General features: G+C 34.5%; 2 protein-coding genes and 1 non-coding gene across 10 annotated transcripts in view; 1 reads left to right on the plus strand and 2 right to left on the minus strand.

The window, feature by feature from the left end:
* The window catches only part of LOC102611411 (zinc finger CCCH domain-containing protein 62-like), a 116,978-nt gene extending 116,516 nt beyond the window's left edge, over positions 1–462 (minus strand). For all 7 annotated transcript variants that reach the window (XM_052444539.1, XM_052444542.1, XM_052444540.1 and 4 more), the window contains exon 1: positions 15–462. In XM_052444539.1, the coding sequence (XP_052300499.1) occupies positions 15–193 (179 nt within the window). In that variant the 5' untranslated portion in view covers positions 194–462. The remainder of the gene's footprint in view (positions 1–14) is intronic.
* Positions 463–3,880: 3,418 nt separating this feature from the next.
* Positions 3,881–8,184, plus strand: LOC102613499 (3-oxoacyl-[acyl-carrier-protein] synthase II, chloroplastic-like). 2 transcript variants are annotated; one of them, XM_052444535.1, is made up of 13 exons: positions 3,881–4,181; positions 4,265–4,473; positions 4,562–4,765; positions 4,889–4,999; positions 5,101–5,196; positions 5,325–5,365; positions 6,109–6,193; positions 6,288–6,356; positions 6,453–6,537; positions 6,636–6,790; positions 6,884–6,964; positions 7,521–7,580; positions 7,785–8,184. In XM_052444535.1, exons 1-13 carry the CDS (start codon positions 4,016–4,018, stop codon positions 7,905–7,907), a joined length of 1,485 nt encoding a protein of 494 aa, XP_052300495.1. In that variant the 5' UTR covers positions 3,881–4,015; the 3' UTR covers positions 7,908–8,184. The 2 variants fall into 2 exon arrangements, with proteins under 2 accessions (XP_052300495.1, XP_052300494.1); XM_052444534.1 differs by lacking the exon at positions 5,325–5,365 and having other exon boundaries at positions 3,883–4,181; positions 5,101–5,188; positions 6,114–6,193; positions 7,785–8,183.
* A 2,930-nt stretch (positions 8,185–11,114) lies between these two features.
* LOC112499409 (small nucleolar RNA R71) lies at positions 11,115–11,223 on the minus strand. The gene has a single exon (XR_003067019.2). It is a non-coding gene; the product is annotated as a small nucleolar RNA R71 (small nucleolar RNA).
* Between the last annotated feature and the right edge of the window lie 3,072 nt (positions 11,224–14,295).

The following is a 14,295-nucleotide window of genomic DNA, read 5'->3' on the forward strand; positions in this document are numbered from 1 at the left end:
AATAAAAATCTAACCGAGACTTGGACTTTTTCCCAATTGAGAGCTTTGAGAAGGTGGCATGGGTGTCCTCAAGAGGGTTGTAACTCGGGTCTAAATCCGAATCATAACCCAGGTCGGACCCTCCACTTTCGGTGCTGTATTCATCATCTCCTTCTTCGATGAATATTACTTGCTCAGACTCAGGAGCTGCCATTGATCCGCTACTCTATTGCTTTCTTGTGGTTTTATTTATTCATATTTTTCTTCCGCAGAAACCTTTTAAGGTAAAAACCGTAACAACTTGCTTTCGCTTTTTGAAATCGAATTGCCAGAATAAAAGGAAATTTTCGACCAAAAACAAAAGTAAATATGGCCGTTGAGGATTTGAAAATTTGAAGCTTGTGCAGAATGGATCAATTATATAATTAAATCGTTTCGGCGGATTGTTTTGATTGATTAGATTTTTTTATTATTATCTAATTAACAATGGGAAATTTACAACAATAGCCAAAAAAATTAGCCATTTTTCAACTTTAACCCCTCAAATTTTTTTCTATCAACATTAGCCAAATCACCAAATTATGGACGAAATTGCCCTCCTCATTCTCACGTTTCCCTCAAGCAAATTCCTCCCCCTCTCACCAAAATCTCATCACCGGAAGTTGTATAGATCGTCGGCGGCGGCGGCGTAGATCAGCAGCATTTCAACCCACGGCGGCTAAAATTGAAAACCCTAGGTGAGTTGTTATTGCCATTCTTGTTGTTGTTGATGTTGTTGTTGTTGTTGTTGTTGTTTGGGTTGTTGTTGTTGTTGTTTGGGTTGTCGTTGTTGTTTGGAATGTCGTTGTTGTTGGTGGTGTGGTGTTTAATGGCGGTTGTTGGTGGTGTGGTGTTGTAGATGCATGTGGGTGAGATGCGCGCACGCTGCGTGCAACGTTGCGCGCATCTCGAGTGCGACGCTGCGCCTGTCGCACGCGAGATGCGCTTGGCTTGGGCATCTCGCGCGCAACGCAGCACCTGTCGCACGCGAGATGCGCGCAGTGTGTGCGCAGACGAGCTGCGTGCAGCGTGCCAGCCTGCGCGCAGCAACTCGCGCGCGCAGTTCGCGCATCCCACGCCCGCCTGTCGCACCAAGAGGCAGTGCGTGGTGTTGCCTTTATTTTTTTTTTCTTTTGTTCATAATTTATTAACATGTAATACTTTTTACTTGTACCAGATAAATGGGCAAATCAAAAATAGCATTGCATAACCCACCCGGACCGATGAAAGAACCGGGAATGATGAAGACACCTTATGTTGATCACTTTCCCGGGCGTATCATGAGTATGTGCAAGTTAGATGTCGTTGTTAATGCCATCCGGGAAAAATTAACAAGGCAATAACTGAAACTGTTCAAAGACAATATATTTGGGCATTTCCTACAGTGTCGGAGCTATCCGTTCAGTGGCGTAATTGTGCACAATATTTTGCTTCGGCAAGTGTCCCATGGCGATGGAAAAGGCAAAGATGAGTTATGGTTTCAAGTTGGCGACCATTTGATACGGCTATCGATTGGAGAGTGGTGCCTAATAACTGGACTTTGCTATGGCAAAAATGTGTTCCTGACGAAGCATAAAACAATGCATAGGTTACTTAATAAGTACTTTGGCGGCAGGAATCGTGATTTAAATCTTGGCCAGTTCGAGGAAAGATTTATAAACTTAGACTTCAAGACTATGGATGACACCGATGCGCTAAAAATCGCCATGTTTTACTTTGCTGATAGAGTACTACACAGAAGAAAGGATCATTGTCAAATCAATTTCAATTTGCTTAATGAGGTAGATGACATAAATCACTTTCGAAGTATTCCGTGGGGTCGTTTGTCATGGGAAACAATATATAAGGGCATTGATAATACATTTAACGGCAAAGCCAATAAATTTAAGAGGGCAAGCGCAGAAAATCCTTTGCATAGAATTGAGAAATATAATTTTTACGGCTTTACGTCTGCAGTGCATGTGAGTGAAGAATTTTTTTTATAACTTAGTTTTGTTATAATAAATATTTAATGACACGTTTTTTACTTCATATCTTTCCTTGTTGAAGGCATGGATTTTTGAAGCGATTGAAGAACTACCATTAGAGTGGGTGGTGAAAATTAGGAGGAAGGGTCCTCGGATCGTACGATGGAAGCCATTTATATGTATGTCTGTATATAACTGTTACATAATATATCGTTATACTAATTGGAAATTTGGTAATCTTTACGACAGGATGGCACTATTTTCCAAACTCTCAAACCGGATGCAAAGGAGAGAGCCACAAATTATTGGAAGAGTGTCAAGGATTACGTGCCATATTTGCCAAGTTGGGTCCGTAATGTAGGTATCCTCTACAGTATCATTGAAAACCGGAAGCAAAGTCATTTATATGTTTGTTTTTTTGGTATTTACTGTTTTCTGTTTTACTTGGTGCAGCACTAGCCTTCAATCAACGCGCCATCCATTACAGGGCCAAACGAGGTGGATCCTGACCCCACGAGTCCTGTTGAGGATGCCGGTGCACATATTTTGGTGAGATAGGCAAGTGGGACAGGTGCCTGTCTCACATAAAACCAGCAGATTTATGTGAGACAGGTGCCTGTCTCACTTGTTCTGGGCTTCTGTTTTACTCGATTTTTCAGGGGTTTCAATTATTGATTTTCATTTCTCAACTCAAACTAACTACTTTAACAAGTCACATTGTTTTGTTAATGAAAAATAACAACATTTGCAATAAAAACTCACTTCAATTTCTAACTCAAATGATAAAATCAATAGATTAAAAGTTTAGATTATGGTAAGAGTATAAACTAACCTTAAGAAGCTCTCCAATTAATAATTATATCTTCAATTATGTAATGCTTGTTTGATGAAATTTGCTAATTTATTGAGAGTAATGGAGTTTGTTGAGTGATGAAGTTTGTTAAGTTGAAAAGAGAAAAGTGGTGGAAGTGCTGGAATTGAAAAGGGAATAGTGGCATGCCTTTGTAAATTTGATGAAAATGATGAGGGTAATGTAGTCCAAAAATAGGGTGTTTGGCTAGTTATGATAGAAAAAAGTTTGAGGGGTTAAGGTTGAAAAGTGCCTAATTTTTTTGGCTATTTTTATAAATTTCCCATTAAGAATGCTGCTTCGATTAAAAAAAAAAATTTGCGTTACAAAGTTTTCACAAGAAAATAGAAATATTAAAATATTAAAAAATCCTTTATTGTATTGCAAGTTACTCACAATTACTTCGACGTTACTAACTTCACTCGGGCACCGTTCGAATGAGCCTGAGTGCACCTGGTGCCTATGGTCATTGGAGAAATCGTTAGAAATTTAGATTTAATATTGATTTCTCCGTCTTTGTCTTCTAATAATTTTTTATCACACTGTATTTATAATTTGAGTGTCTAAATTATATAATTGTATTAGAGTTATTCTTTAGTGTAAACTTGCTTATCAAAATATGAATATTAACGTCGGTGTTGTAAAAGGATTTTATAATATTATATTATCAAAATCTATTACAATATTTTAAAGCATTAAGTGTATAATATGTGGATGTTCGCACCTAAAAATTATTTAATTATAACATGCGTAAAATTCTATATGAGTAATTTAGAAATTATTCCACAAAAGTTGGAAGTTCAATTTTCAACAGGAAATGACTAGTTGTCCACTCAAGCACCAGTATTTCAACAACGTAATTACTTCTATAATTATGCATGAGCCATCTTAATTTCTGCTATATCAATATAAGAAAATTTGTTTACAGTAATGTCAGTGGGGATTGCTAAAAACGTGTCGTAAAGAATATGACTGATGATAAGCTCAATTAATTAATATACAGTCTGTGGCTCGCAATAATACAATAATAAACTTACTTCAGCTTTAATGATTATTACCATTATCTATGTGAGCTCTACTCTGATCATATCATTTCATCTGGTGATCATTTCGAGGCACCTCTCTCTCTCTCTCTCCCCCCCTGACCTATTTGCTTTTGTTTTGTTGTCGTTTTCCTAAAATGGAAACTGCTTCTTTAGCATCTCCTCTTTGTACAAGCCCTGCAGCTAATTATGGAAATTACCATCCTTTAAAATCCTCTATGTTGAAATCTCCGAAGAGACACAAGAAACTCACATCAAGATGCAACATTGGGAGTACTTTCTGTATTCGGAATGGTTTTTCGAGTAAGGAAATTTTATCCCATGCGGTCATGTTATTCTTCTCATCAGCCCAATTTCTTACTGGGATTATTTTGTTATGCTTGTAGGAAAAACAATGGCGGTGTCTGCTGCACAATCTGAAAAGGAGCTCGTCATAACAAAGAAGAAAGAAACTGGAGAAAGGAGAATTGTTGTGACTGGGTTAGGTGCTGTAACGCCACTTGGTGACGATGCACATTTGTTTCACACCAGCCTTCTTGAAGGGGTTACTGGGATAAGTGATATACAGGGCTTTGATTGTTCAGAATTTCCCACTGTATGTATAAATATTGTGTAAATTTCATTATCATAACTGAGTTTGTGTACAAAGCTATTGGATGATACTATTCTCAAATCTTTAACAGAGAATTGCTGCAGAAATCAAATCTCTCTCAACAGATGGATGGATCTCACCAAAAATTGCGAAGAAAGCAGACAAATACTTGATTTATGCTCTCGTCGCTGGCAAAAAAGCCTTGGTAGATGCTGGAATTACTGAACAAGTTAGCGGAGAGTTGGATAAAAGTAGATGTGGGGTTATAATTGGCTCTGCCATGGGAGGCTTGCGTGTAAGTGAGCTTTGAGCTTTGAAAACAAAAGTCAATTAGGAGTGGCAAGTATTATGGTTTGCTTATAAACAAGAGCATGTAGCCTTACTAGCATGTTTTAATGATTTTCTGGCTTTTGAACAGGTTCTTAATGATGGATTTGAAGCAATAAAAGTTTCGTATAAGAAGATGAGTCCCTTTTACATACCTTATTCATTAACCAATATGGCTTCAGCTGTCTTAGCAATGGATTTGGTAAGCTCATAAGATAGCTTTGTGGCATGTTGAAAAAAAAAAAAAAACATTTAAGCAATCTTATACTGATTTGAAATTGACATGCTTCCAATTATGTGCAGGGATGGACAGGTCCAAGTTACTCAATCAGTACAGCTTGTGCATCGAGCAACTACAGCATACTGAATGCAGCTAGTCACATGATCAAAGGTGACACTGTAAGCAACTTGCCTTCATCTCAAGCTGACATTAATTAAAGCTAAGAACATCCCTTGAGATGTTACATTAGAGAAGTCTTAGTTTGATTTATATACAACATGCTTCATATTTGTTGAAAATTTTGCAGGACATTATGCTCTGTGGTGGTTCAGATGGGATGATTATCCCATCAGATACAGTTAACAAAGCCGTTGCATTTTAGAGTAGTTCAAAAATATATCTGTTAAGATAAGAATTTTTTTTGATGAAAACCATTACCATATCCTAGGAATATTTATATTGTATCACCAAAAATCTATAATAAATTATACAGAAGCGTACCTGAATTCATAACGTTGAATTGTTTGTGTGGTTAGCCTTCTAGATCTACACGTTCTTCTAGAAAATCCTTTTAAGTTTTTCACTGCTCTCTCTGATGATGGGATGTCAATAGAGAATAAAAAGATATGTGTGAATTGGGGATTATAATCTCTTATATAGACAACTTTTTTCTATTGTCATTAGGTATTCCTAATTCTGCCCATCATATAATTAGAATATTGAATCTCTACACATTAAAAGTTCACACTCTATTAGATACATTAAAGCCTATAATACCAAAAACTTTAATAGATCACCTTTAATTGGGTTTAATCTTATATGACAGTTCACAATACATAATTATTCATATATAAGTCCAATGTTGAATAAAGGATCCAACAATATTGGATTAAAAAATCCAATAATATCATGAGTTTTGTTTTATTGATCTCAGGCATAACCAATCTTATCGCATGCAATGCTCGTTCGCAAAGAAATAACGAACGTTGGATTAAGAATTTAACAATATTAAACTAAAAAATCCAACAATATTGGATTAAAAAATCCAACAATATCATCAATTTTTTTTTTTACTGACTATTTATCGGAATATCAGGCATAGCCGGTCTTATCGCATGCAATGCCCTTTCGCAAAGAAATAGTGATCCAACCAAAGCTGCACGCCCATGGGACGCTGTAATCATTTCAACTCTTCCCTCTCTTCTTGTTGAACAACTTTCTATTATAATAAACGATTTGGCAATAAATATTTTGATTGCACAACGAGCAGGATCGCGATGGATTTGTTATGGGAGAAGGAGCTGGGGTTTTGCTTTTAGAAGAGCTGGAACATGCTAAGGTTAATAACTAGCAGAATCATCACTTTTTATGATTAACTATAGGGCATTATTTCCCACTCATGCACTCATGTATCTACACTCAAATAATTTGACAGAAAAGAGGGACGAATATTTACGCAGAGATTCTGGGTGGAAGCTTAACTTGTGATGCTTATCACATAACTGCACCTCATCCTGAGGGTTAGTACATAGGCTTTCTAAAATTCCCACTATCCACATCTATCCACATCTATTTGAGTTTATTTCTGCTGGAGTAATATATATGTTTTTGAAATCAGGGGTGGGCATGGTATCTTGCATGAAGAAGGCTTTAGCTCAAGCTGGGGTTGCCAGGGAAGATGTGAACTACATTAATGCACATGCTCCATCAACGAGACTAGGTGATCTGAGAGAATATCAATCTGTAATCCGTTGTTTTGGAAAGAATCCTGAGGTAAAAACTGAAGCACATTGCTGCTTATAATTTAGAATTATTATATACTTGTTTAGTTGCTATTATACTTCATCTGATTCCAACATGTCGCAGCTAAGAATGAACTCTACAAAATCCTTGATTGGCCACCTACTTGGAGCTTCAGGTGCTGCTGAAGCTGTTGCCACAATCAAGGTGAATAGCTTCTGCTTTCTTCCCTGCATACATGGCGTAACTGTGTAGATCACTTGAATAGTTAATATAAGCCTGCTCATCCTAGAGTGCTGGCCACAATCATTGAAGCCTTACGCATTGACAGAGGGTATATCTACAATATGGAGGCCCTATTGGTACAATATCCTCCACTATCTATTGAAAACTTAATAAAGCTTTTCATTACAGTTTTAACTTTTTTTTGGTTGCTTGCTTCAAGTTTTACATAATACAATATCACTGTTGGGTCAGAAATGAAAACTTAGGGGGCAGATAAAGAAAAAATTTGAAAACATGAGGCTTTTCAGTAAAAGTCGGGTTGGGAGTGTTATGCGGTAGTCATTCTCGCGAGAGAATCCCGTATATGTTTCCTGTAAAATTTCATGGTTTTCAATAGGATATAGAAAGAAGGCGGCCAACCCAAAAAAAGACACAAATTATTTAAAAATCACTTAACACTTAACAAAGTGTTAAGTTGTTAAGTTTGGGGACATATCATGATTGTTTTTTGAATGGGGTTTTTTTCTTTTTCCTGCAGGCAATACAAACTGGATGGATACATCCAAACCTAAATCTGGAAAATCCTGACAAACATGTGGTATGCTTCTTGAATTTAAAATGGAAATATTTTTAAAAAATAATCTCTATCTTACGTATATATAAAATACATTTTTCTCATATAAATAATGTATGCATGGAATTTATATACTATTTATATAAAGAGAATATATCATGCATGTAAGATAGGAGATCTTGTTTAAAAAGGTTCCTGCTTTTTCACAAGACGTCTCTGCCGATTCAGGACGCAAAAGGACTGGTTGGCCCCATGAAGGAACGTTTGCACATAAAAGTGGCGATGTCCAACTCGTTTGGCTTTGGTGGACACAATTCATCCATCTTATTCGCTCCTTTTAAAGGAAATTAATTATGGCTAAAGAAAAAACCTTGACCACACGCGTGTGCTTGGATGTTAGTCAATTTACAGCAATTAATTAGCATCCAAATCCAAGTGCGTGCATCGTGGAACTCTGCCAAGACGTTAATTTTGTATTGGAATGACATTTGGGTATTGTTCTAAGACCACTTCGTTTGATATGTATTGATTATTATGATGCCGCAGTTTAAAAAGACACGTATGTTGATCGATCCTTGTGAAATGAGAAATAAAAGTTGAGATTTTGATAAAATTTAAGACACTTTTCAAATCAAATGATACTTGTCTATTATCGTTTTAGTTTCATCATCCAACTGAAGTGAACCATATATTTGATTATACGAACGAGGTAATCCATAGGTAATAATAGTCAGAGGTGGTGATTAGTATTAAAAATTGTTTAATTATCAAGCGATAATATGTTATTTTATGCTTATGTTATAATTTATATTTGTGTTTATGTAATATATTATGAATTATTAATTATGTTTTCAATATATTTAATTATGTGTATTTTTATGTGTTTATTAGGAAAAATATTAATTTCACGTACTTCAAGGCTCCAAACAGATAAACGGAGGTCAAATTTGGATTCCGGAGGTCCGAAAACCTTAAGATCAGTCAAGATCGGATTAAAATTGGGCTTGTATAAAAAAAGTTGACTTTTCTTGTTAACCGAGCACTGATTGGATGATGAAATGAGCTTACAATAGATATGAGTGCATGGGATAGCTGGCAATCTTGACCAAATCTCAACCGTTCATGATTCAATGGCCATGATTGTGCCACGTGGCAATGGTTGGTGAAGCAAGTTGGAGGATCCGAATCTTTGTATTTGGGTCGACCCGATCCACCCATTAACCCGCCAAATCTCAACCGTTCTTTGGGCAAATCGGACGAGTCAAATGATGCCATGTGTGATGTTGACTTTTGAAGTTTGACCAGCCATTGGATCTTGATCTAAGGGTTGTGAGGAGCACATGCATGAAGCCTATGATGGACCGCAAAGCACTAGATTATGAATTTATTTTTTCTATAAATAGAGCCTCATTTTTATGTTTTAATGATCTCTCTACAACTCTCTTCTTCTCAAATTCTCTCCATCTCCTTGTAATCTTGATTTTCAGGTGTGTTTTTAATATTTTGTATAATTATTATCATTAATAAAATTAGTTTTATTTCCAATTTTAGTTGTTTTTATTCCTTTTAATTATAAGTAATTCAATTTTACTACTTTTTATTTTAATTATGCTTAACTAAATAATATTAATTAGGGGAAGGTGAAACTCTTAGGAAATAAATATGATTTAATCAAATTCTATTTTTAATTTTATAAATTAAATTATTTTCTATTTAATTTTATACATGTTTTATATTTTGAAAATTTGATTTATTGTAGACAAACAAATGAATTTGGCACAATAAATTCTTAAGATCTTAATATAAGGCATGGTGAAATGGTATTTTGACTTATTGAAGACAAATTAAATTTTGGCACAATAAATACTTAATCCATCATAAAATTAAAGGGAAAATAATAATAATTTGTATAATTAATATTTTGGGTAATAAATCTAAAACAAATTGGCAAAAAGAATTTAGTAAGTTTTATTTATTTCTAAGAGTGGATCCATAACCCTAACTAGTTCAATTCCATAGTTTCATTTAAATTAAGTTGTTTATATTCAAGTTTTAATTTCAATTTTTAGATAAAATAAAATAAACTAATTAAATCTTTTCTCTGTGGATCGACCTCGGACTCACCGAGTTATAATACAACAAGACACTCTTATACTTGGGAGTTAAAATTTACTTTTAAGTTGTGTCAAGTTTTTGGCGCCGTTGCCGGGGAAAAGTTTTTTTTATTTGGTTTGTTTTTCCGTTTTTATTTTTCTCTTATATGTAAAATTTCGTTTACCCCCTTTTCCTTTTCTTAAATTCTCTTGTGTCCCCATATCTTTCATATTTCTCGTTTCACCCCAACAATTCCCGTTTCTAGCCCAATCTTCTGGTAATTACACTCGGACCCCAACATCTTTCAGTCGTTTCACTTTCATCCCAAATTGCTATTCTAAACTTCTAAAAATTACAGTTTGACTATAAAATTAAAAATAATTTGTAATAAAATCCTTAGACGAAATTCTCAAAATAATCAAGACTTGGACATACTTTGGACATACTTTGGACATATTTTGGACATACTTTGGACTTATTTTGGACCAAACTAACTTTAACTACTAACTCTAATTACTAACTCTTAACTTTTATTTTCTGCATTTATTTTATTTCGTATTTATTTATTTTTGCTTTATTGGTGGGTTTAACCACCAAACTAACTACTAACTCTTAACTTTTATTTTCAGTTATTTAATTTTCAGTATTTATTTAATTTTGCATTTTTTATTTTTTTAATTGGTGGGTTCAACCACCATTTTTTTTACTTTGCAGTTATTTATTTATTTTTTTTTTACTTTGTTGGTGGGTTCAACCACCATTTTTTTTCCTCTTTTTCTTTTTTTTTTTGCATTTATTTTATACTTAATTTATTGTTAATTGGTGGGTTCAACCACCAAAATTGTTATTTAATTTTTTTTTGTATACCTATATTATTTGCTTATTTATTTTTTATTTTATTTTGTTATCAATTTGTGTAAATATTATCTTTATAACATAACCCTTGCATGAGACGTTGGTCTCGATCTTCAAGTGGCAGGTTAATTCGTAGATCTCAATCTCCACCACCAATCATGGATGAGAATGAAGGCGAAAACGTTTTGGGCGAACTTAATCCTCAAATTGATCAGGGAGACAACCAATCTCAACATGGGCATGATCAGAATCAACCAAGGACTCTGAGAGACTACATGAATCCAACCAGAACCGGAGCACCGTCGTGTATAGTATTTCCTCCAGAAGCATCTCGATTCAACTTTAAACCAGGTATTATCCAGCTTTTACCAACATTTCATGGTTTAGAATCTGAGAATCCATACTTGCATCTAAGAGATTTTGAGGAAGTTTGTAATACATACACGGACCAAAATTGTAGCATGAACATAATTAGATTAAAGCTTTTTCCTTTTTCATTAAAAGATAAAGCTAAAACTTGGCTACAAAACCTTAGATCTGGATCAGTAAGAACTTGGAATAACATGCAAGAACAGTTTTTGAAAAAATTCTTTCCACCTCATAGAACAAATTCTTTTAAAAGGCAAATCACTTCTTTCACTCAAAAAAATGGAGAAACATTATACCAATGTTGGGATAGGTTTAAAGAGTTGCTTAACATATGCCCACATCATGGTTTTGAAACTTGGCGATTGGTCACTTATTTCTACGAGGGCTTAATACCCCAAAGTAGACAGGTTGTTGAAATGATGTGTAATGGTGAATTTAGGGATAAAAATCCTGAAGATGCACTAGATTACCTTGACCAATTAGCTGAAAATGCACAACATTGGGATACTGTTGGAACTTTTGAATTGACAAATAAGCAACAATCATCTCCATCTAGTGGAGGAATCCATAACCTTAGGGAAGATCATGATTTACAAGCAAAATTTGCATCCCTAGTTAGAAAAGTTGAAGCTTTGGAGCATAAAAAGAGTGATCAAGTAAAATCTGTTCAAGAAATTGCATGTAGCATATGTAATTCAAATGATCATTTCACTCAAGAGTGTCCCACTTTGCCTGCACTTAAAGAATGTCTAAATGATCAAGCTAATGTCATTAACACTTTCAATAAACCAAACCCATATTCACAGACTTATAATCCTGGTTGGAGAAATCATCCAAATTTCAGTTGGAGGAATAACAATAATGCACAATCTTCACAAGCACCACCTCCACAAAATTTTCAAAATCCTCAGCCTTATGCACCATATGTTCCACCACCCTGGAAAAATCTGGAAGACACAATGCATTCATTCATCAGAAAGCAAGATGTTATTAACAATCAAAATGCACAAACTTTTTCTGATTTGAAAGATACTCTTGCTAAACTTGCTTCTGCACTCACCATTCAAGAAAAAGGAAAATTTTCAGCCCAGCCACAACCAAATCCTAAAATTCAACAAAATCCACCCACAGACCAAGTCAAGTCAGTTATAACTCTTCGTAGTGGTAAGGTTGTTGATAGGCCTATGCCTGAACCTTATGAAAATTATGAAAATTCAAAGGGTAGGGAAGGACTAAATGAACTTACACCTAGTGAAGAAATAACTAGTGTTCCACCTGAACCACCATTTCCGCATGCATTGAATAAACCAAAGAAATCAAACCACTCTTCTGAAATTTATGAAATCTTTAAGCAAGTGAAAGTTAACATTCCTCTATTAGATGCAATCAAGCAGGTTCCTTCATATGCCAAATTTTTAAAGGACTTGTGCACTGTTAAGAGGAAATTGAAGGTAAGAAAGAGTGCTTTCATGGCCGAACAGGTAAGTACAATTCTGTCTACTAATAATAAGTTGAAATATAAAGATCCTGGTTGTCCTACCATTTCTTGTATTATTGGTAACCACAGAATTGAGCATGCTTTATTAGATCTTGGTGCTAGTGTTAATTTACTTCCATATTCAGTTTATCTTCAACTTAATCTTGGTGAGTTAAAATCAACTTCAACTACACTTTTGCTTGCCGATAGATCAGTTAAAGTACCAAAAGGAATAGTGGAAGATGTTTTAGTACAAGTTGATAAATTCATTTATCCTGTGGATTTTATTGTCTTGGAAATTGAACCTGTTGTGAATAATTATAAACCAATTCCTGTAATTTTAGGTCGACCATTTTTAGCAACTGCTAATGCTTTGATTAATTGTAGGAATGGTTTAATGAATTTATCTTTTGGGAATATGACTTTGGAATTGAATGTTTTCAACATGTGCAGGCAACCTAATGAAGAAAATGAGATTGAAGATGATACTGATGAACAAAAGGAATTATTTGAATCTTGTATCGAGGAAAATATTCAAAAAGGGGATTTTTCTGAACTTTCTAATGTTTGTTTAGTTAATTCAATTGAGTCAAATAAGCAACTTGAACTTGATATTTCTAATATAAATTCGTTGCTTGATTCTGTGCAGACTTCGCAAAATTATGAAGACGAGCCAAAATTTGAAGAGCTTGGAAGTATTGAAAAGACAGAACAACAAGAAGCACCTAAAATGGAATTGAAACCTTTGCCTGAAGGATTGAAGTATGCTTTTCTTGGAGAAGAACAAACTTATCCTGTTGTGATTTCTTCTACTTTAACAAGCGACCAAGAAGGTAAGTTACTTACTGTTCTTAAAAAGCATAAAAATGCAATAGGATGGACTTTAAATGATATTAAAGGCATTAATCCCTTAATCTGCACGCATAGAATTAATTTGGAAGAAAATGCTAAAACATGTCAACAACCTCAAAGAAGATTAAACCCACACATGAAAGAGGTAGTCAAAACAGAAGTCCTTAAATTGCTTGATGTGGGAATTATCTACCCTATTTCCGATAGTAAGTGGGTAAGTCCTACACAAGTAGTGCCTAAAAAATCTGGAATCACTGTTGTTAAAAATGAAAAAGGTGAATTAATTCCAACACGAATTACATCTAGTTGGCGCATGTGCATTGATTATAGAAAATTAAATGAAGCCACTAGAAAAGATCATTTTCCATTACCATTTCTTGACCAAATCTTAGAAAGAGTAGCAGGACATCCCTACTACTGTTTTTTAGATGGATATTCAGGTTATTATCAAATTCCTATAGCACTTGAGGACCAAGAAAAGACCACATTCACATGTCCTTTTGGAACATTTGCATTTAAAAGAATGCCATTCGGGCTTTGTAATGCTCCTGCAACATTTCAAAGATGTATGTTAAGCATTTTTTGTGATATAGTTGAACATTGTTTAGAGGTCTTTATGGATGATTTGACTGTGTTTGGGAATTCTTTTGATGATTGCCTTGATAATTTGGAGAAAGTTTTAAAAAGATGTATTGAAAAAGAACTCGTGTTGAATTGGGAAAAATGTCACTACATGGTTACTTCTGGAATTGTTTTGGGTCATGTTGTTTCTATTAAAGGAATTGAAGTTGACAAAGCAAAAATTGAAGTCATATCTAAATTGCCACAACCAAAAACAGTTAGAGATGTGCGATCCTTTTTAGGACATGCAGGATTTTATAAGAGGTTTATAAAAAACTTTAGTGCCATATCTAAACCACTTTGTAACCTCTTATTAAAAGATGCACCGTTTGAATGGAATGATGATTGCCAAAAATCTTTTGAAAAAATAATTTGTCTTTTAACATCTGCACCTATTATGCAATCTCCTGATTGGTCTTTGCCATTTGAATTAATGTGTGATGCAAGTGATTTTGCTATTGGTGCTGTTTT

The sequence above is a fragment of the Citrus sinensis genome, chromosome 7, assembly GCF_022201045.2.
Source record: "Citrus sinensis cultivar Valencia sweet orange chromosome 7, DVS_A1.0, whole genome shotgun sequence".
In the NCBI taxonomy this organism is placed as follows: Eukaryota; Viridiplantae; Streptophyta; class Magnoliopsida; order Sapindales; family Rutaceae; genus Citrus; species Citrus sinensis.

Bases quoted from the DNA above. Each gene is read 5' to 3' on its own strand.
- LOC102613499 (XM_052444535.1), top strand. From the start codon at position 4,016: ATGGAAACTGCTTCTTTAGCATCTCCTCTTTGTACAAGCCCTGCAGCT. The intron at 6,357-6,452 runs GTTAATAACTAG...ATAATTTGACAG, and splicing joins AAGAGCTGGAACATGCTAAG to AAAAGAGGGACGAATATTTA. The intron at 7,581-7,784 runs GTATGCTTCTTG...CTGCCGATTCAG, and splicing joins AAAATCCTGACAAACATGTG to GACGCAAAAGGACTGGTTGG.